General features: G+C 45.2%; 1 protein-coding gene across 2 annotated transcripts in view; it reads right to left on the reverse strand.

Annotated features, from left to right (window-relative positions):
* The window catches only part of KCNH8 (potassium voltage-gated channel subfamily H member 8), a 388,105-nt gene that overhangs the window by 62,847 nt on the left and 303,686 nt on the right, over positions 1-21,572 (reverse strand). For both annotated transcript variants that reach the window (XM_073333523.1, XM_073333524.1), the window contains exons 9-10: positions 3,971-4,170; positions 1,594-1,843 (exon numbers count right to left, since the gene is read on the reverse strand). In XM_073333523.1, the coding sequence (XP_073189624.1) occupies positions 1,594-1,843; positions 3,971-4,170 (450 nt within the window). The remainder of the gene's footprint in view (positions 1-1,593; positions 1,844-3,970; positions 4,171-21,572) is intronic.

Consider the following 21,572-nt stretch of genomic DNA (forward strand, 5'->3'; position numbering starts at 1 on the left):
ATAAAATTATAGGCCATAATTTATAAATTAGACCAGACAATAATCCACTGTTTTAATGATGAATTTATCTCCTGGATTACTTCACATTGACAGTATAGTCTCATGAGGGCAGTCTAGGTTTGATGTATATACATCTGCTATAAGTGTTAATCAGACTTAATTGAGGAAGTTCCCATTCACTGTGATAAAACTTTCATCCGCACTGTTATAACTCTGTTTTCTAATTATGATTTCATTAATTTCATGCAGAAATCCTCTAATCCTTTGTTGTTGTCTCTATTGTGCAATGTTTTGATTAACGTTTTCAGAAATTCCTAAGAATGGAAGCATTAATGAAACCTTAATTCCACTCTGGGCAACTCCTGACCTTTTGTTATATTTAACCTTATCATTTCTCTACACCCTATTTTATAGCATTGGTTTAGCTGATCCAATAAATGCTAGCCATTTTTAAACTTCCTAATTACAAATGAGTAATGGTCTGGAGTGGCTTGGATTGTCAATTTAATGGAATTAAAGGGTTATAAAACAAACAAAAGATGTATTATAGTTATTTTCTTAAAAAAACTAACCCCTAAATATACAATAATAAAAAAAATAAAGGAAATTCAATTATAAAGACTAGAGATCAGTAATGTCAAGGGTCTAACACAGGCCTACAAAAATAGGAAGTAAAGCAGAAAGTAAATATTTGTTTTGTCTCTATATTGTATGACTATTCAAGGCTGTGACACTTACATTCTAAATACATTCTAAAATTACAAAAGGGGTTTAACAACTCACATTAAATAATACTTTGCACTTATAGCACTTTTCATCTGGAGATATCAAAGTGCTTTACAAACACTGAACTATATAAGTCTGATGGGTCTGATCCAAAATCCACACGAGTCAATGGGAGTCTTTTCATTGACTTTAATGGGTATTGGATTGGGCCCTATTACTGTAATTACTTGAGACATGGGGAAGTTAACAGGTGACTTGTCCATGAAAATACAGCAAACCAGTGGCTGATCCCATAATAGAACCTATTTCCACTCTCTGCTCTAGCTATTAGCTCCCTTGAAAGCTGATAGCAAAGATAAGCTTAAAAAATAAGACTGTTTTTAACTCCATAGCCTTACTAGAGATGGATCAGGGTATATAGTGCTACATTGATTTGGGTTAGGGTTAGGCCATGACTTTAGGTTTGGGTTTAAAGCTGAATTATGCCTGTGGGTTGGGATTAGATTTAATGGCGCCAACATCTTGAGAGCTATTTTCTTGAGATTTTTGCCTCGAATAATGAATTATTGTAAGATCACCACTCATGCGACTTGGGCCTCTTCTGAACCAAAAATAGGTTCCTTCTAGTCTTGAATCTAACTCAGAATGAAAACCTTAGGGATATTTGTGTTGCATGTACAGCAGATCTAGGGACCTGGTTTTGCCTCATCTCTCATCAATATTGCTAGGACACACTCATTTATCAGTTAGCAGTGGTCTAAGTGTTATCTGGAGATGTTTGTTTATCTTTGTTAACATTTAACTTTACAGTATTGTCTGCATTAGAGGACCATTCATTTTCTTTGAAGATGTTAAACATCAACCTACCAAGAATTGCCAGCACCATGCTATCTTTCAGTACTTCCATGGAACCTGAGCACACAAAATAGATAGCCTGCAAGGCATCTCCCTGCCGGAGGAGGTACTCCCCAGGAGCACAAAAGGAGGTTTTGATATGCAGAGACAGAGACCTGAGGCAACCACGGCTGGCACACTCAAAAAGGGACAGCTGCAGAATCTCCTTGTTCAAGTGCATGGTGATGTCTGAGCGCAGCTCATCTGGAAAGTCTTTTAAAAGCTGTCCAAAAAGGGAAAATGAGATTGATGTTAAGTGTAAAATAATTTATTTTACCTTTTTGCATAAATGATCTGAGTTACTGGCAATATACACAATGCCTTTATTCTTAGGTTTTCTCTTATGTATATATGTTTAAAGTAAAATACACATTATGGAGGGCCAAATCTTGCAGTCCTTAGTTAGCTCTCACTGAGTCTTTACACCCATTGATTTCAGGGATAATTTATAATATATCAAGGGCTTTTTTGGTAATTAAAAATATATTTGTACTACAAGTTTATCTTGTGCACAAAACCCACACACAATTCTTGCAGCTTTTTGATAGAAGAAAATAGGCTATTTTGTAGAGCTTGTATGTTCTTCGTGGCAACAATGCCAGGCACAATGACTCCAACTAGAAATAAAACAAATAATTCATGCCAGGCCTATATGGCATGAGCAGAAAAAAGTGATAATTTTGTTGAGCTGCAATAGAGTCCTCTTAAAATGTTCATATCATGTATCGTGTGAATGGGAGATAGGCATTTTAAATAGGAAGCTGCAAATCATAGCTGCAAAGGAAGGGAAAGGTCGATTAATGTATTTCCATTTAAACTGTGTTTGCTGTTTTAATCATGGAGTTTTACCCTGAATATCACACCCACCCCGCCCAAGGAACCCTAACTGCAAAAGTTGTTACTGTGGTCCAGATCCTGAGATCCTTAATTAACCCTTATTCAGGCCTATATTGCCCACTTCTGTGGTAAAACCCATGGCAGTGGTTATGAGGGATCAAACTTCCATAAGGTTCCCGCTTGCAGAGTTCCCTCTATGATGTTATATTGGGCGTTAGGTGGAAAGGGGGATAGTGATGAGGTGGAATGAGGTGCAAAACCCTGGTGAAGACAAAGGGTGGATACTTCTTCCTAGTTTTTCCTCAGTCCTAATTTAGGCAAGCTCCCACTGTAGTTTTGAGTCTGGTTCTGTCGTCACTTACATCAGTTTCTCAACAGATCTAGTGTAGCAGAGGAAAATTAATTAGTACATGTTTCTGCTCAGATGTTTTTTTTCATATAGGGGTGGCATAAAAATTGATGAAATGTTCTCCTTTCTTCTACCAACGTACCACAAGATATTTTTTTTTGTGGGTGGGGGAAGGGGAGGGAATGAAGAGACTTCGAAAAAGTGCTTAAGTAACTTTTTGAAAGTCAATAGGAAGAAGTAACTAGCATTTGTTCCTCTGAAAATCTCCCAGTATTTACCTAAGTCACTCAGCATTGGTGAAAATCCCACCCCTTGTGTTTTGAAGAAAACTTCATAAGGAATGTTCTGAAACCAAAATCTTCACATTTATTTCTATATTGTTTTTGGAGGCTATTGAGTTTTGTAAGGACACATGTTCTAATGACAATGAAATGTCCAACAGGAATGGTTTGTTCAAACAAGCATTAGGCCAAGGAAAGTCATTATATCCTATGGAGTAAAATAATAAACAATTTAGTTAAGTCATATTTAAAGAAACCACCAGAATTCTCTCTCTAACTTTCACACTCATATTACTCTTCTTCAGTAATTAGTTAACATTCAAAAATATGTAAGTAGTAATAAGTATATTTTAGATTCAAATAGTTCCTTTCAGCCTAAAGGATCCAACCATGTTTCATAACCTCTGTACAGACAACATCCATGAAATGCAGGCACCTATGTACAAAAGGTTGCAAACAGTGAAGAGAGGGTAAGGATGAAGGAAGTAGTAATTCTGGGCAAGAACAGGGAAGAAATCCCTACTCTTAGGAAAAGTGCCATGGATACTTTAACATTTGGTGCAGGACAGAAACACCTCTGTTTCAGGGCATCATCAAAAAGACCCCTGCTGAATGGTACTTCAATGCTTCCAAATAATGGTGGGCATAGGTGGCCCTGCTGAAATTTGAATTTGTAGTTTCAGGGAGTCTGATATTCCCAAACAGATAGTTAAACAACCTACATATTCCCTCTGGGATAACAAACTCAACTTTATTCCTTATGCACATTCTTTCTGATGTGTGACTTCACATAAAATTTCAGAATAAAACCATCTTCACAAAAAAAAAAAACACAATTAGAACAAATCTAAGAAACCAATGAAAGCCACTCTTTGATTATTACCTCATTGGAATCGATTCCATTATTGACAGACCAGGTGGTTTGGAAATATTCAAGCATCCTCTGCTTTAACTGCTGGGGCAGGTGATGGACCCGTATAAAGTCCTTTAGATCCTTGGTTCTTGTGTGATAAAGGGACCATCTGGAGTACATCCTCTGAATTATAGCAGTCACATTTCCGAACACCAAGGCATGCATCAAAGCTGGGGAGAACAGAAATTATGTACAACGGGATGCAGTGACTTTGCAGATTATGGTTAAAATACAATATAGAAAATATTATGATAATTTCCCCAGAATCCAAACTTTCACTTATAAATAGGCAAAATGAAGTTTTAGAGAACGCAACACCTTCTGAAATATAGAGCAGCACTTTAATAATAAAACTCTTAAGTAAATATGGCTACTCTGATGGCACGTTAACCAAACCAGAGAGGAGATAGACATGGCATATCAGAACTTTTGTACAAAAAAAATATAAAATTATGTCAGAATGAATGCTGACATGTGCTGTTATCTGACTAGAGATTAAAACCAAACTCAGGAAATAAATTTGTTTTGAAAGCCATTTTGAAAATTTCTTTTAAGGCAAAGTTGCAATAAAATATTACCATATTACATTGTACATTACTTAATCAGGATCACATTAATATTAAAAGAACGTGGGCTAAAGACTCTGGCTTGTTGGGTGTGGAGCCCTTCTACTCTGAGTATGATTTAAAAGGGTGACCAAATTTCTTTGTATCTATCCTCTTTTTGGCACTTCCCTTGTGTAGCTACTTGGTGTGAAATCTTTGGTGTGAACGCCTGTGGTGTTCGTGATTCAACTGGAGCTGGTGGAGGTGGCAATGTCATCTGGGTCCCTCTCTGGCTGGGACATCTCGCAAGACTAGGACAAAGAAGGTTTGGGGTCCCAGGAGATGGTGGAAGTAGCAGACATGATGGTGAAGCTGATGTCAGTAGCCAATTTTTCTCATTCTTTAAGGACCTCAAAGTGGACTGACCAGCTCCTCATTATGTTGTCCACCAGTTAGGTCTAATTTCCAACACACCACTTTTTGGCTCATTGATTTCTGGTCCCACACTTCTCTTCTTTACCAGGCATGCTCTCAACACAGTCATTGAGTTTTATCAGTAGGCCATTCTAGCTATGTCTGCACATGTCCATGCACATGGTTGTGCAATAACCTCTGTATTGTTCATATCTAAACTTCAGAACCACATGTCTGAAGGCAAGTAGAGGATGAATAAGCTACCATGCCTGTGGGGTGTGGGTAAAGTACACACTTCAGGCTGTGACATGGCCTCATATCCATGCCAGTCTGCGCTGTGGTCAGGAGTAAGGGGCATGTACTAGGTCTCCAGTTTCAGTAATCCTCCACCCCCATTCCCACAATGCACTGAACTCTTTTAGTCCTCACCTTTACCCAAACTACAAAGATCCCAGTCCCCCCATTTTCTTGGGTAATAGTGAGCTGCACTGACCACATCAGAACAGCTTTCAGCTGCACTGTTTTGACCAGTATAAGTGAATATGGATCCTGCTCTGAGAGCAGCTGCCTACCCTGCCAACCACACCTGCATGCTGACCAATGTGTGGTCAGAGTACACCATCCTCCATGACTTCCTGGAGCAGTAGGAACATACAACTTTATTGGTTAAGTTTCAAAGAGGCTGGAGCAGGTGGGCATTGAGCGGGCTCTGTCCTAGTAACGGGAATGCATCAAACACTTAAGGATCCTGTACAAGAAGGCAAACTCCTCCAGTAATTGCTCCAGATGGACTTGTACATGCTCTTTCTACGACAAACTGGCCCAGGCGTTGTCAAGGGTTCCCAGTACAAAGCTTCAGTGGCTCAAGACCCCCTCCTCAACTCCATCAGCCTTATCATTCAACAGGAGGCCAGGGTGAGGAGGCAGCAGGGAACACAGAGGATGCTCTGGAAGAACCAGAGGATGAGGTGCATGTGGTTTTGCACCTCTACCGGGAGTAGCCAATTAAGGAAGGTCCCCCCCGGCAATGATTCTGAGGAAGGCCTCGAGCTGCAGCAGGAACCAGAACCCGAGGCTGACAAGTAACGAGTCCTCCCCATCAATATCTCCTCTTGCTCTGGTGCTAAATTCCTGATTTTAAGCCTGGCCCCCACTCTGCTTTGACACTTACATGGTTCTCAAGCATGGAAAATCTACAAATAACTGGTTTTATTGATTTCCGATAAACCACTATTGTACATTTGACAGAAGCTATATCTGAAAAAAAAAACAGATTATTAAAGAAAAATCATTGTACCCGTTGTCTGTGCATTTCTTGGCCGGCACACAGGCAGTGATGGTCCTAAGGATGCAGACCTGGAGAAGGGAGGGGGCAGTTTATAAAGGTCCTGGTTGGGGATGTGACAACAACTATAGAAAACCTATAGTTGTTTGTCTGAAGTTAGTAACAGCTGTCTTTCATCCCTTGGAAGATAACTGTTTTAGTGTTTTTATCACCTCTCTCCGCCTGATCTTATCTTTCCCTTAGAAACAGGAGCTGTGTGGAACAGAGGACAGGGGACTGGTGGTAGAGAAAGTGTTAGGTCCAGGAAGGGAACATTCTTGCTATCTGTGGAAAAAGTAATCACAGTAGCCCTTTCTTCTTTGTGTAAGCAGGGGAATGGTCCCGCTATTATGGGGAACTTTCCTGGCTTATACACTACCCCGGTGAAGTGGGCTAGCGAAAGGATCTGAGGCCTCGCTCCCACTTCCTTTAACCGGAGGCCTGCCTGACCTCAAGGACTCCCCTTCCACACTCCTGTGTCGCAGAGTCCTCGTAACCCCAGCAAGGCTGGGCCCAGGATTCCTAGGGGACTTGACCCCCAACCTTGTTGTGGTAACTTCGGACAGGGGCGAGGGTGTCCCCACTCTGGGGTACTCTCTCTGCACTGGATGCTTCCCTGACCCACTGATCATTACATAGAGTTCAAAGCAAATACAATTTCTCAAACAGCAATCGATTTAAAATAATAAGGAAAAAATGGGAAAGATTAAAGGGAAACATGTCACCCTGCTCTGTGGCACGGGGACATCACAACCAGTGTCTCTGGACTGTAAGGGAAGTTCAGTCTGTTCCTCACAAATTTCAGGCCCCTTCTCAGGCCCTGGGTGTGCTGCAGGAATGCTGCGGGTCGGACACTTGCTCTGGCAGGGCCACACGCTCTCAGGCTCTACGTGGCAGGACCCTTTTTCCCCAGTGTCGCCCCCGCCCCGTCGGGGTTACAATCCCACTCCAAGTAATAGCCTGCAGGGCCTCTTGGCTGGAGGCATCTCACTGCACTGGGCCCGTGGCCCAGGGTCCCCCTCGTTCTCCCCAGCTGCTCACCGCACTTGGCTCCGGACTGCTTCAGCCTCAGCTCCGGCTCTACCACTCTGCCTCAGCACGGCTGCTGCTGCTGCCCTGCCCCCAGCTCCCTGGGCTGTCTCTCTGGCCCCTCTGGCTCTGGTTGCTACAGCTCTGCTCCTAGCACAGGTCTGCTTTGTGAGCTGCGTCTGTGACTCTAATCCCAGCACTGACCTGCTTCCCGAGCTGCTTTTCTGGCCCCTCTGACTGGCACGGCTCTGCTCCCCAGCTCAGTGTGAGCCCCTGCTTTCGCCTCAGGTCAGCCCCACTCTGTCTGACCCAGGCAATTCCAGGTTACATGGAGGACGGGACCCCCCTGGCCTCTTGACTCCCTGATTAGCCTGCCTGCCCTGTCAATCAGGCTGACTAGGAGCATTGGCCTCTTCCCATTGTTCCTGGGGACTCTCAGTCTCAGGGTCCTGATTTCCCATCGAACCCTTCCCCTTTCTTTTGGTACTGGGAGCTAGCTAACCAAAACACCCCCACTGAGTTTTAGTAAGAGGACAACAGTCCCCTTACATTTGGAAGATTACAAAATTTTCACCGTCCCTGTCTATGGCGTCTGCCCTCTCCTCGCACTGAGTCATGTTGCACAAGCCAGGGAAATGGGAATGGGAGAATCATAGAATATACAGCTTGGAAGAGATGTCAGGAGGCCATCTAGTCCAACCCCCTGCTCAAAGCAGGACCAATCCCCAATTTTTGCCCAAGATCCCTAAATGGATGCCTTAAGGATTGAACTCATAACCCTGGGTTTAGCAGGCCAATGCTCAAACCACTGAGCTGTCCTTCCCCGCTGAAAGATCTAGTCTGACGCTTGCATAAATGCAGTGAGGTGTCCCTCCGCAGTGGAGAAGCAAGGGGATTGAGGTGCGCTCTCTTTCCCTGTTCATGTCTTTGTTGTTTGGCAGGCACAGGGGCAGGATTTTCTGGTGATGCTGGCAGGGGAGGGGCAGTGTTTGTGGTTCACATCTCCTTTTGCATGGAACCTCTGTATGTTAGCTGAATATATAATGAATTTCCAGTTGAACTGCCTCTGAGTCTTTTAATCGCATTTCAGCAAATTTCTGGTGTAGCAGAAACTCCAGCTGGAGTTTGAGGTTCAATGGCAGTGTAAATCTGCTTGGTCAACCTTTGTAGTTAACCAAGCCCATCCATTCAGCAATATGTAGGGAGTGACCATTAGCAGAAACATCTCGCTTGCATAAACTGTTGGATTTCCTCCACAGGACTAGAAAGCCACCTCTCTTTTCCATTCTGTTACCTTGAAAACTGCTATGTTCTCCAAACGTTGGCCAGCCTTTAAAGAAGAAATTTCAAACTGGTAACATAGCCCTCAAAATGAACTGCCATCCACCTCTCCTTGAGATACTATGAAAATTTTATCATTTAAAAAAAACATTAGAAGATGTATCTTACCATTCGGAGCCTCTGCTATATTCTTATGGGCTGCAAAAGTTGTCTGAGAACCAAGGACAGTCTAACAGTCACATTACTGGAATGCTGAAAAGTATCAAAGTTGTGGCTTTCTACAGCTAAGTTATGTTATCTGGGGAGATTTCTTGGCATCTTCCAAAGGAAACAAATATAATGCTATCCTTGTCTTTGAACTGGCATGACCTTCAACTCCTGAGAGGAAAACCATTGCACTAGGAGGCAGGAGCAGCACCCCAGAGACATCAAAGGCAAATGGAGGAGGATGCTGGAGGACTGCTTTATTAGCCTGGATGGGAGGAACGAGGGGCAGATTGAGTTCCTTAGGGCAGGGGAGGATCAGGCTCTTCTGTAGGAAGTTGCATTAATTAACTGAGTCACGGAACAGGAAGCATGTATTACGGTAGGGGTAACCAATTATTTTTTTTTTGTCAAGATCCACATTTCTTGGTCCAGGTATAGTCAAGGTCTGGACTTCAGAGAAGAAAATACAAAAATAATAATAATGTTAATAATAACTAACTAAAAAGATTTCACAGTTGGCTTCCTCTGCATTAGAGGATGGGAGCATTCCCTAATGGTGAGGTTCATAGAACTGGTGGCCAAATGAGTTTGTGGTCTGCCTGTCTCCATGGCCACTGCATCTGTCCTTGAATCATTGCTTCCTCTGACTACCACTCCGGATGCTACCGAGGCATAGGACCCAACCCTTTCCCCCATTCCCTGAGTAACCAGGAGGAGCCTGCAGAACTCCTAGGACCATACCCTCCCCACTGGCTCCTGAAACCCCTCACAGGGGGTCCCCTGAGCATCCAGGAGGGGAAAGATGAATCTGTAGGACTCCCTGGATTCCACCAATTGCCCCACCAACAGCTTTTCCCTGTTGTTACCTCTTTTCAAAGGGAGGGCAAGGAGACTTGTGCAGAGCCATCAGCCACAACCACTCCCCCCACCAGGTTCAGAAAAATCCAAATCCTGAGGATACACACGAGGGATGGGGAAAGTGCCGTCAGTGTTATGTGCTTACAGAAAGCACTACTTCTTCTAAACGCAACAGAACTCACAACACAGAAAATGGATAGATAAACGTCTTTAGGGCTTGGTTCACATGCAGAAAATCAAAACACAACTCAAGCATCTGCCATTACCCAATGCTTAAATGACCTCTTCTCTGACCACCTCCCCCCAGCCTTGAGCATTTTTAACCTTAGTAGCTCCATAAACAACTGCTATATGCAGGTAGCAATGCTGACAAAGAATGGTTAAAGGAAAAAAGAATGCTTGCACACCCACAAAGCAAATGTTAATGAGGTCATTAAGAGAGATTCACGGCTCCAAACAGAGGTTTGTAAACAAGTGTGAATAGTGAATTCAGAAGCATTACAACTCAGCAGCCACCCTCTACAGCACAAACCCAATGCTCAGGCCTGGTCTATGGTACAGAGTTAGGTCGAGGTAAGGCAGCTTAAATCGACCTAACTCTGCAAGCATCTATGCTAAAATGTCTCTCCCGTCAATGTAACTTGCACACTACACTGACTTAACTCCATCTCAATGCTTTTTTTGCCTCTGTTTTCACTAACAAGGTCAGCTCCCAGACTGCTGCGCTGGGCATCACAAAATGGGGAAGAGATGGCCAGCCCTCTGTGGAGATAGAGGCGGTTAGGGACTATTTAGAAAAGCTGGACGTGCACAAGTCCATGGGGCTGGACGAGTTGCATCCGAGAGTGCTGAAGGAATTGGCGGCTGTGATTGCAGAGCCACTGGCCATTATCTTTGAAAACTCGTGGCGAACCAGGGAAGTCCCGGATGACTGGAAAAAGGCTAATGTAGTGCCAATCTTTAAAAAAGGGAAGAAGGAAGATCCTGGGAACTACAGGCCAGTCAGCCTCACCTCAGTCCCTGGAAAAATCATGGAGCAGGTCCTCAAAGAATCAATCCTGAAGCACTTGCATGAGAGGAAAGTGATCAGGAACAGCCAGCATGGATTCACCAAGGGAAGGTCATGCCTGACTAATCTAATCGCCTTTTATGATGAGATTACTGGTTCTGTGGATGAAGGGAAAGCAGTGGATGTATTGTTTCTTGACTTTAGCAAAGCTTTTGACACGGTCTCCCATAGTATTCTTGTCAGCAAGTTAAGGAAGTATGGGCTGGATGAATGCACTATAAGGTGGGTAGAAAGCTGGCTAAATTGTCGGGCTCAACGGGTAGTGATCAATGGCTCCATGTCTAGTTGGCAGCCGGTATCAAGTGGAGTGCCCCAAGGGTCGGTCCTGGGGCCGGTTTTATTCAATATCTTCATAAATGATCTGGAGGATGGTGTGGATTGCACTCTCAGCAAATTTGCGGATGATACTAAACTGGGAGGAGTGGTAGATACGCTGGAGGGGAGGGATAGGATACAGAAGGACCTAGACCAATTGGAAGATTGGGCCAAAAGAAATCTGATGAGGTTCAATAAGGATAAGTGCAGGGTCCTGCACTTAGGACGGAAGAACCCAATGCACAGCTACAGACTAGGGACCGAATGGCTAGGCAGCAGTTCTGCAGAAAAGGACCTAGGGGTGACAGTGGACAAGAAGCTGGATATGAGTCAGCAGTGTGCCCTTGTTGCCAAGAAGGCCAATGGCATTTTGGGATGTATAAGTAGGGGCATAGCGAGCAGATCGAGGGACATGATCGTTCCCCTCTATTCGACATTGGTGAGGCCTCATCTGGAGTACTGTGTCCAGTTTTGGGCCCCACACTTCAAGAAGGATGTGGATAAATTGGAGAGAGTCCAGCGAAGGGCAACAAAAATGATTAGGGGACTGGAACACATGAGTTATGAGGAGAGGCTGAGGGAGCTGGGATTGTTTAGCCTGCAGAAGAGAAGAATGAGGGGGGATTTGATAGCTGCTTTCAACTACCTGAAAGGGGGTTCCAAAGAGGATGGCTCTAGACTGTTCTCAATGGTAGCAGATGACAGAACGAGGAGTAATGGTCTCAAGTTGCAGTGGGGGAGGTTTAGTTTGGATATTAGGAAAAACTTTTTCACTAAGAGGGTGGTGAAACACTGGAATGCGTTACCTAGGGAGGTGGTAGAATCTCCTTCCTTAGAGGTTTTTAAGGTCAGGCTTGACAAAGCCCTGGCTGGGATGATTTAACTGGGAATTAGTCCTGCTTTGAGCAGGGGGTTGGATTAGATGACCTTCTGGGGTCCCTTCCAACCCTGATATTCTATGATTCTATGACAGGGGGAGGGCTAAGGCATAGCGGTTGAGGAATCTGGAATGTGAAAGGAGACCATAGTGGTGGTGGCGGGGGGGCAGCCCAGTGGGCTATTAATGTATATGGTGGGCAGCAAACAGTCATGCCATTTAAAGCCCCAGGGGGTGTTTCCAAGCTAGTAGGCACAGAGAGGCTCCTAGATCTCCTCTGTCCACAGTGGCATCATCTAGCAGGCATCCATCTAGCAGAGGATTGGTCCTGCTTTGAGCAGGGGGTTGGACTAGATGATCTCCTGAGGTCCCTTCCAACCCTGATATTCTATGATTCTATGATCTCCACAAGAGGTGTAGAGTCAATTTCGATGTAGTTAGGTTGACACAAGTGTCAGTATAGACACTGCATTGTTTACATCGAATATTGCTGCCTTTCAGAAGCCTTGCCACAATGCCCCACACTGACAATTAAATCGGTGCAAGTGCTCCTGGTGAAGATGTACACCACTGACACAAGGAGAATAGTGTGGACATGCAAAAGTGATTTAATTACTGTGGTGGCTGTACATCAATGTAATTTAGGTCGACATAATTCTATAGTGTAGACATACCCTAAGGTGAAAACCAGTGGAGGTGACTATGACAGGGCGTGACTCATCACAGTGGCGCCTCCTGCTGGCTGTCCTGGGGATTAGCTCTGCAGGTCGGTATGCCCTCTCCTGATGGTGGCTTGCCCGCTGTCACATCTGCTCTTGGACCCACATCACTGCAAGGCATCTGCTTCACAACACAGCCCTCTGGCCTTCTCATTCTTCTGGGGGATAGTACTGCAGTCCAACTGTCCAGCCACTTCCCCCAGGGTGAGTGTGTGTGTGGTGGGGAACCAGGGACCACCCACTGCTCCAGATCCCAGACCTGGGAACCCCTAAACCACAGTCACCTACTGCATTCCTTTGTTTCGACTACCACTGCATTTCTCTGGGCCACTTCCCCTACTCAATCTCAACAAACAGAGCTCCATCTTTACTCCCCAGGTCCCTGGCCTGCACTGTCCAAGGTGCTACAGGGTTGCAGCCTATTCGGGATACACTCTTATCTCCTCAAGCTCCCAGCAGTGACCGACTCTGGCCCCACAGCTCCTTTTCAGTGAGTCCACTGGGCCTGATTGGCTGCTCTGTGCTGGGTCTCTCCTATTGGCTCCTTCTTGGCCAGCCTCCTTAGGGCTTTATTAATCTTGTCCCTGCCAGTGTGGGGCGAACACCCCATCACACTGCTGTTATAATGGTTTGTAATGTGTGAATTGTCACAGGAACAAATGACTAATGATCTTTGACTGTAGGGGAACAAACCCTCACAAAGATATGCAGCCCCACAAGTATGTGCCACTATTCCCTCCTATGCTTTTCCAACAACTGCACTGGGTGTGAAGGTGTCCTTCAGCAAAAGCAGATGTCATCCTGTGCCTCCTGTTCCAAGGTATGTGCACATCCCTAATTTTCCTCATCTGCTGGGAAACAGGACCAGTGTGCATGTGGGTGGGATCCAGCTGCTTGTACACAGTCGGTAAAGCAGACTTGTCCTGAGCATACTCAGGATGGAAGCACTTCTCTTTACCCTCACAAATGTTATGGCGTGTGCAACGGGTGACAGTTTTATCAACAATGTTCACCATATTGGCCTCCAGACAGGTGTATAGCACCAATGAGATTTCAGCCTCTCAAACGTGCACTCCATGATCACTCTGCAGCTACTGAGTTTGTAACAGATTTCCCTTTTTCCAGAATCACTGATGTCATGGTATGATTTCATGAATCAAGTTAGAAGCAGGTATGCAGTGTCCCCCCAGTATAACAGTTGGCACATGTTATGCTGTCTGCAGCGGCTCATGACTGTGAATGCAGGGCAGACTGTTAAAAACTACCTCAGGGCAGACTGTTAAAAACAGGGTAGACACCCCAAACTGGTGGAATATATATATTCAGGTTGCTTCCAGACCCAAGAGACCAGTCAATTACCCTAGGTCAATTGGTACCCTAGATCTTACACCAAATACAATACTTGTCATAAACTATCTAAAGGTTTATTAACTAGGCAAAAGAAACAAGAGTTATTTACAGGTTAAAGCAGGAAAACATATACACACAAATGAGTTGCCATTTATGACTCCTAAAGATGACAGAGATATAGTAATCTGTCCATTCAAAAGGTCTTTTAGGGCAGACCTGGACTGACCCTGGGAATTCTCTCCTTTAGTTTAGTGTCTTTGTCTCTGTGAAAGTTCAAACAGCAAAAAGATGATAATTTTTCTTGTGAGGCATTTTTGTATCTTCTTCCCTCAGAAATCAAGCTGATAGCAACAGTTTCCATGCAGGTCCCTTCTTCATCGAGGGGTGGGGGTGGGAGGGAATGCACTTAAGAGCATTTGATCTTTAATCTCACATAACAGTTCATTTGCATGTAATGAACATGATTTAATAACTTCTTGTCAGAGACCATCATTTGCATTATACAAGGCTTATTTCTGTTTGACGAGTCACAGTCACAGAGGTTTACAATACAAATGCTTGCTATGTATAATATGGGGGATAGCTAAGTGAGAACAATACATGCAGCATCCCACAAGCATTTTATAAAACACTAAACACATTCTTATCAATTTAACATCTAATATTTATTTTGATAACACTAACACACAAGTAAGCAAGACTGTTTTTTAGCTATGCATTTGTTAGTGTTCAGTGAGACCTGGGGCCTTGACATGAGCTGGCATCTGGTCTGCCAGCATCAAAGCACAGACACAACATAGACAGCCATACCATTTCTTGGAAATAGTCCCTTCTTTCCTCTTCACGTACAATTCCCAATCTCCACAGCATCCTGGCATTATATACCTTTCCCGGGTTTCCCACATTTGTATCTGCTTCTGTTGTCCACTAAGCTTTGAAGAACAAATGAAGAGTAACATTTTGGGTTCACATACTCATGCGCCCCTTTTGGAATATGGATACCGCCAATGGCCCATTTGGCAGAGTTTGGAAACCCCATTCTCTCAAATCCAGCTATTTCTGGAACGCTTCTTATGGCAACCTTCCGTAGGTAGATTACAGTGTTAGTTGCCTCACAAATCTGCAGAACCATCACCCCAACAATGGACTTTCCATCCCCAAAGTGGTTTGCAGGGGACTTATAGGTGTCTGGTGTTGCCAGCTTCCACAGGGCAATACCCACTGCTGCACTGGTATGGCTTTCCTGAATTGAGTGTTCTGGCACTGGAGGGTTGGTGCAAGATCCTCACACAGTTCCATGGAGGTCTGTTTTCTCATTCGAAGTTCTGAAATCACTGCTGGTCCTCCCAGGTTTCTAAAACAATGTGATCCCACCACACTGGGCTGGTTCTCCTGCACCAGAACCGACAGTCCATTCAGGGGCATCCATGGCAATAGAGGCATTCACCACATCTTATTCCACGGGAGTGAATTGTCAGACACTGAAGGTCAGCTGTCTTCGACGTGTCAGAAAGTTCTGCCCAAATTCCATCCAGCATCTCACTGATTGCTTACTCCACTGCATAAACATTTTCCTGTGATAAGGAGCAGGAGCAGAGCCACATCATCATCCCATTGCTCCATGTCTCCCACCCCAGTGTTGCAAGGAATAAGAGTGAGGGGAGATGTGATCATGAACTGCTATTGACAAATGTGTGAAGGCAGGGGACAAACACCCAGAACACAAAGCAAAGAGATTCCCAGGGTGTCTCCCTATCTGCACAGAACTTGGGATACCACCCCTAAAATGGTATCACTGACGTTGACAGCATGGATATATGTATACGTGTGTACACAGCATTAGACCTGTGTCCAGCACAGCTTATGTGGACACTCGGTGCTTGTATGGGAAGCACATATGAACACATACATGGTCCAGTAACCAAGTAGGCCTGCCAGTTAAACATAACCTTTGTTTGGATGAACTCAGTCTGAGTCTCTTTTGTGTCTTTTTCCCATCAAGATTTATTATTGGTTATTGTGACCTTTTATACATTTTCATTCACTTTTTACAGTTGCACTCACAATTACGGAAAATGTGTAGGCCCAATTATCCCAACAGGTCTGACACAGAGTTTTACTTGCAATTAGAAAGTGGCTTGGGAATAAAAAGACCTGAGGCAAAACTGAAGGCATGCCCACAGACATAATCTGTCCATGTTTAGGTGTGCAGCGTGCTTGTCTGTTGTGAGTGGAAGTATTTAGTTCTAGATTGCATCTACAGTGTGATACAAAATGTACCTATTTATAAATTGTTTATTGAAAAAACTATTTAAGAGTTTCATTACTCTATGCCCTGGTCTACATGATGAGTTTAGGTCAAATTTAGCAGCATTAGGTTGATCCATCCACACGAACAAGCCTGTTTTGTCGAATTAAAGGGCTCTTAAAATCGTTTTCTGTTCTCCTCCCCAGCAAGGGATTTAGTGTTAAAATCGACCTTGATGGGTCGAATTTCGGGTAGTGTGGACACAATTCGACAGTATTGGCCTCTGGGAGCTATCCCAGAGTGCTACATTGTGACCGCTCTGGACAGCGCTCTCAACTTAGATGCACTGGCCAAGTAGATAGGAAAAGCCCCGGGAACTTTTGAATTTCATTTCCTGTTTGGTCAGAATGGTGAGCTGATCAGCACAGGTGACCACGCAGAGCTCATCAACACAGGTGACCATGCAGTCCCAGAATTGCAAAAGAGCTCCAGCATGGACCGAACGTGAGGTACTAGATCTGATTGCTGTATGGGGAGAAGAATCCGTGCAGGCAGAACTCCGTTCCAAAAGACGAAATGCCAATATATATATATATGCCAAAATCTCCAAGGGCATGATGGACAGAGGCTACAATGGGGGGACACAGCAGTGCCGTGTGAAACTTAAGGAGCTCAAGCAAGCCTATCAAAAAACAAAGGAGGCAAACAATCGCTTTGGGTCAGAAACCCATACATGCCACTTCTATGATGAGCTGCATGCAGTTCGGGGGGGGGGAGGGGCCCTACTGCTACCCCACCACTGTTCATGGACACCTGCAAGGGGGGAGCCTCACACAACAGGGATGAGGAAGATGAGGAGCAGGAGGAGGAGGTAGTTGAGGATAGTGCACAGCAGGCAAGTGGAGAATCCCTTCTCCCTGGCAGCCAGGAACTGTTCATTACCCTGGAGCCAAAACCCTCCCAACCTTCCCAAGGCGGGCTCCCGGACCATGAAGCCGCAGAAGGCACCTCTGGTGAGTGTACCTTTGTAAATATAATAAAGGGTTTAAAAGCAGCGTGTTTAATGATTAATTTTCCCTGAAGACTTGGGATGCATTCGCAGCCAGTATAGCTACTGGAAAAGTCTGTTAACGTGTCTGGGGATGGAGCAGAAATCCTCCAGGGACATCTCCATGAAGCACTCCTGGAGGTACTCTAAAAGCCTTTGCAGAAGGTTTCTGGGGAGGGCAGCCTTATTCCGTCCTCCATGATAGGACACTTTACCATGCCAAGCCAGTACCAAGTAGTCTGGAATCATTTCAGAACAAAGGATTGCAGTGAATGGGCCCAGGCTTTGGTGGCATTCAAGCAACAGCTGTTCTTTATCTCTCTGTGTTAGCCTCAGGAGAGTGATATCATTCATGGTCACCTCGTTGAAATATGGGAAATTTGTTGAAGGGGACATTCAGAGGTGCCCGTTCCTGCTGGGCTGTTTGCCTTTGGATGAAAAGAAACCATCCCTGCTGTTAGCCACGCAGTGTGGGGAGGCCCATTCATGCTGAGTCATTTGCATTTGGCTGACAGGGATCTTCCCTGATACTAGCCATGCGGTGGTGTGTGTGTGAAGCGATCATCCCAGAGCATTGGAGAGAGGGGGGTTGGGTTGTGCTGCACATTCACCCTAAAACCGCAGCTCCTCCTTTTAAATGGCCAACCCAACGGGCTTTGCTTGGTGTCAAGGTTCCTCCCCCACTCTGAACTCTAGGGTACAGATGTGGGGACCTGCATGAAAAACCTCCTAAGCTTATCTTTACCAGCTTAGGTCAAAACTTCCCCAAGGTACAAAATATTCCACCCGTTGTCCTTGGACTGGCCGCTACCACCACCAAACTAATACTGGTTACTGGGGAAGAGCTGTTTGGACGCGTCCTTCCCCCCAAAATACTTCCCAAAACCTTGCACCCCACTTCCTGGACAAGGTTTGGTAAAAAGCCTCACCAATTTGCCTAGGTGACTACAGACCCAGACCCTTGGATCTTAAGAACAATGAACAATCCTCCCAACACTTGCACCCCCCCTTTCCTGGGAAATGTTGGATAAAAAGCCTCACCAATTAGCATAGGTGACCACAGATCCAAACCCTTGGATCTTAGAACAATGAAAAAGCATTCAGTTTCTTACAAGAAGACTTTTAATAAAAATAGAAGTAAATAGAAATAAAGAAATCCCCCCTGTAAAATCAGGATGGTAGATATCTTACAGGGTAATTAGATTCAAAAACATAGAGAACCCCTCTAGGCAAAACCTTAAGTTACAAAAAAGATACACAGACAGAAATAGTTATTCTATTCAGCACAATTCTTTTCTCAGCCATTTAAAGAAATCATAATCTAACACATACCTAGCTAGATTACTTACTAAAAGTTCTAAGACTCCATTCCTGGTCTGTCCCTGGCAAAAGCAGCATAGACAGACAGACACAGACCCTTTGTTTCTCTCCCTCCTCCCAGCTTTTGAAAGTATCTTGTCTCCTCATTGGTCATTTTGGTCAGGTGCCAGCGAGGTTACCTTTAGCTTCTTAACCCTTTACAGGTGAGAGGAGCTTTCCCCTGGCCAGGAGGGATTTCAAAGGGGTTTACCCTTCCCTTTATATTTATGACACTTGGTATGGGAAAGGAGGGCGCTGCTATTTGAAACCATTCCCACATGTTATGAAGGTTGACGAAGCCGAAACCCTTTGCCTTACCATGGCTGCCTGCAAGCCAAATTCTGTTGTCCAGCCGAGCGTGTGTGATGTCTCACACCAAACCGGCAGGCACTCAATATAAGAGGCAAAATGTGACCAAAAACCCACCCCCTTGGTTGACTCTACTTCAAAATTGTACCAAAAGCACATGTGCTATGTAATGTGAATCGCTTGATTCAGTGTGAAATAGTCTTCCCTTTATTCTCTAAAATGTATCTTTTTAAATACTACTCTCCCTTTTTTTCCTCCTGCAGCTGCAAATGTTTCTACACTCCCTCTATCATCTCCGTTCCAGAGGCTAGCGCAGATTAGAAGGTGAAAAAAATGCACTCGTGATGACATGTTCTCAGAGCTCATGCAGTCCTCCAGCACTGAAAGAGCACAGCAGAATGCAGGGAGGTAAACAATGGCAGAGTCCAGAAAAGCGTTAAATGAATGAGATGAGAGGAGGGAGGAGCCCCATGAGAGGAGACAGGATGCAATGCTGAGGCTAATGTGGGAGCAAACTGAGATGCTCAGGCATCTGGCAAAGCTGCAGGAAAGGCAGAGGAGCACAGACTGCTGCTGCAGCCCCTGTATAACCACCTGCTCCCCCAAGTTCTATATCCTCCTCACCCAGACACCCAAGAATGGCTGGGGGTGAGGGGAGAGGCTACAGGCACCTAGCTACTCCACCACTAAGGATTGCCCAGCAACAGAAGGCTGGCATTCAATAAGTTTTGAACTGTAGTGTGGCCTTGTCCTTCCCTCCTCCACCACCCCACCCGGTGCTTCCCTCCTCACCCACCCCTCCTGGGCTACCTTGCGAGTTTTCCCCCTATTTGTGTGATGAATTAATAAAGAATGCATGATTTTGAAACAATAATGACTTTATTGCCTCTGAAAGTGGTGATCAAAGGGGTGGGAGGTCAGTTGGCTTACAGGGAAGTAGAGTCAACCAAGGGGGTGGGTTTTCATCAAGGAGAAACAAACAGAAGTGTCACACCGTAGCCTGGCCAGTCATGAAACTGTTTTTCAAAGCTTTTCCGATGCGTAGGGCACCCAGCTGTACTCTTCTAATTGCCCTGGTGTCTGACTGCGCGTGATCGGCCACCAGGTGATTTGCCTCAACCTCCCACCCCGCCATAAATGTCTCCCCCCTTACTCTCAGAGATATTGTGAAGCACATAGCAAGCACCAATAACAATGGGAATATTGGTTTCGCTGAGTTCTAACCTAGTCAGTAAACTGCGCCAGCAAGCTTTTAAATGTCCAAATGCACATTCTACCACCATTCTGCACTTGCTCAGCCTATAGTTGAACAGCTCCTTACTATTATCCAGGGTGCCTGTGTATGGCTTCATGAGCCATGGCATTAAGGGGTAGGCTGGGTCTCCAAGGATAACTATGGGCATTTCAACATCCCCAACTGTAATTTTATGGTCTGGGAAGTAAGTTCCTTCCTGCAGCTGTTCAAACAGACCAGAGTTCCTGAAGATGCAAGCGTCATGCACCTTTCCCGGCCATTCCACGTTGATGTCGGCGAAACGTCCCTTGTGATCCACCAGTGCAGCACCATTGAAAAATACCCCTTGCAGTTTACGTACTGTCTGCCAAGGTGGTCCAGTCCCAAGATAGGGATATGCGTTCCGTCTATCGCCCCACCACAGTTAGGGAACCCCGTTGCAGCAAAGCTATCCACTATGACCTGCACATTTCCCAGAGTCACGACCCTTGATAGCAGCAGCTCAGTGATTGCGTTGGCTACTTGGATCACAGCAGCCCCCACAGTAGATTTGTCCACTCCAAATTGATTCCTGACCGGTAGCTGTCTGGCATTGCAAGCTTCCACAGAGCTATCACCACTCGCTTCTCAACTGTGAGGGCTGCTCTCATCTTGGTATTCTTGTGCTTCAGGGCAGGGAAAGCAAGTCACAAAGTTCCATGAAAGTGCCCTCATGCATGCGAAAGTTTCACAGCCACTGGGAATCATCCCAGACCTGCAACACTATGTGGTCCCACCAGTCTGTGCTTGTTTCCCAGGCCCAGAATCAGCGTTCCACAGCAGGAACCTGCCCCATTACCACCATGATGTCCAAATTGCCAGGGCCTGTGCTTTGAGAGAAGTCTGTGTCCATGTCCTCATCACAATCATGATCATGCTGTTGTCGCCCCCTCGCCTGCTTTTGCAGGTTCTGCACATACTACAGGATAATGCGCGAGGTGTTTACAATGCTCACAAGAGCAGTGGTGAGATGAGTGGGCTCCATGCTTGCTGTGGTATGGCATCTGCAGGACAGCAGGAGAGCAGAGTTGCAGCGGAAGCAGTGGATGACGATGGATGCCACGAGAATAAATATTTATACAGAACGAGAGGACCTGAGAGGTGGAGTCATGGCACCAAGAGAGCAGAGTTGCAGTGGATGACGACGGTTAGCAGTCGTACTGCACCGTCTGCTGACGGCAGCACCCAGGACACAACAGCAGCAGTGACTGTGAGCTAAGCTGAGCGGGCTCCATGCTTGCCGTGGTATGGCATCTGCACGGAAAAAAGGTGCGAAACGATTGTCTGCCGTTCCTTTCATGGAGGGAGGGGCGACTGATTGTTGGATCATATTAAAGAAGTTCTGTA

The sequence above is a fragment of the Lepidochelys kempii genome, chromosome 2, assembly GCF_965140265.1.
Source record: "Lepidochelys kempii isolate rLepKem1 chromosome 2, rLepKem1.hap2, whole genome shotgun sequence".
Classification (NCBI taxonomy): domain Eukaryota; kingdom Metazoa; phylum Chordata; order Testudines; family Cheloniidae; genus Lepidochelys; species Lepidochelys kempii.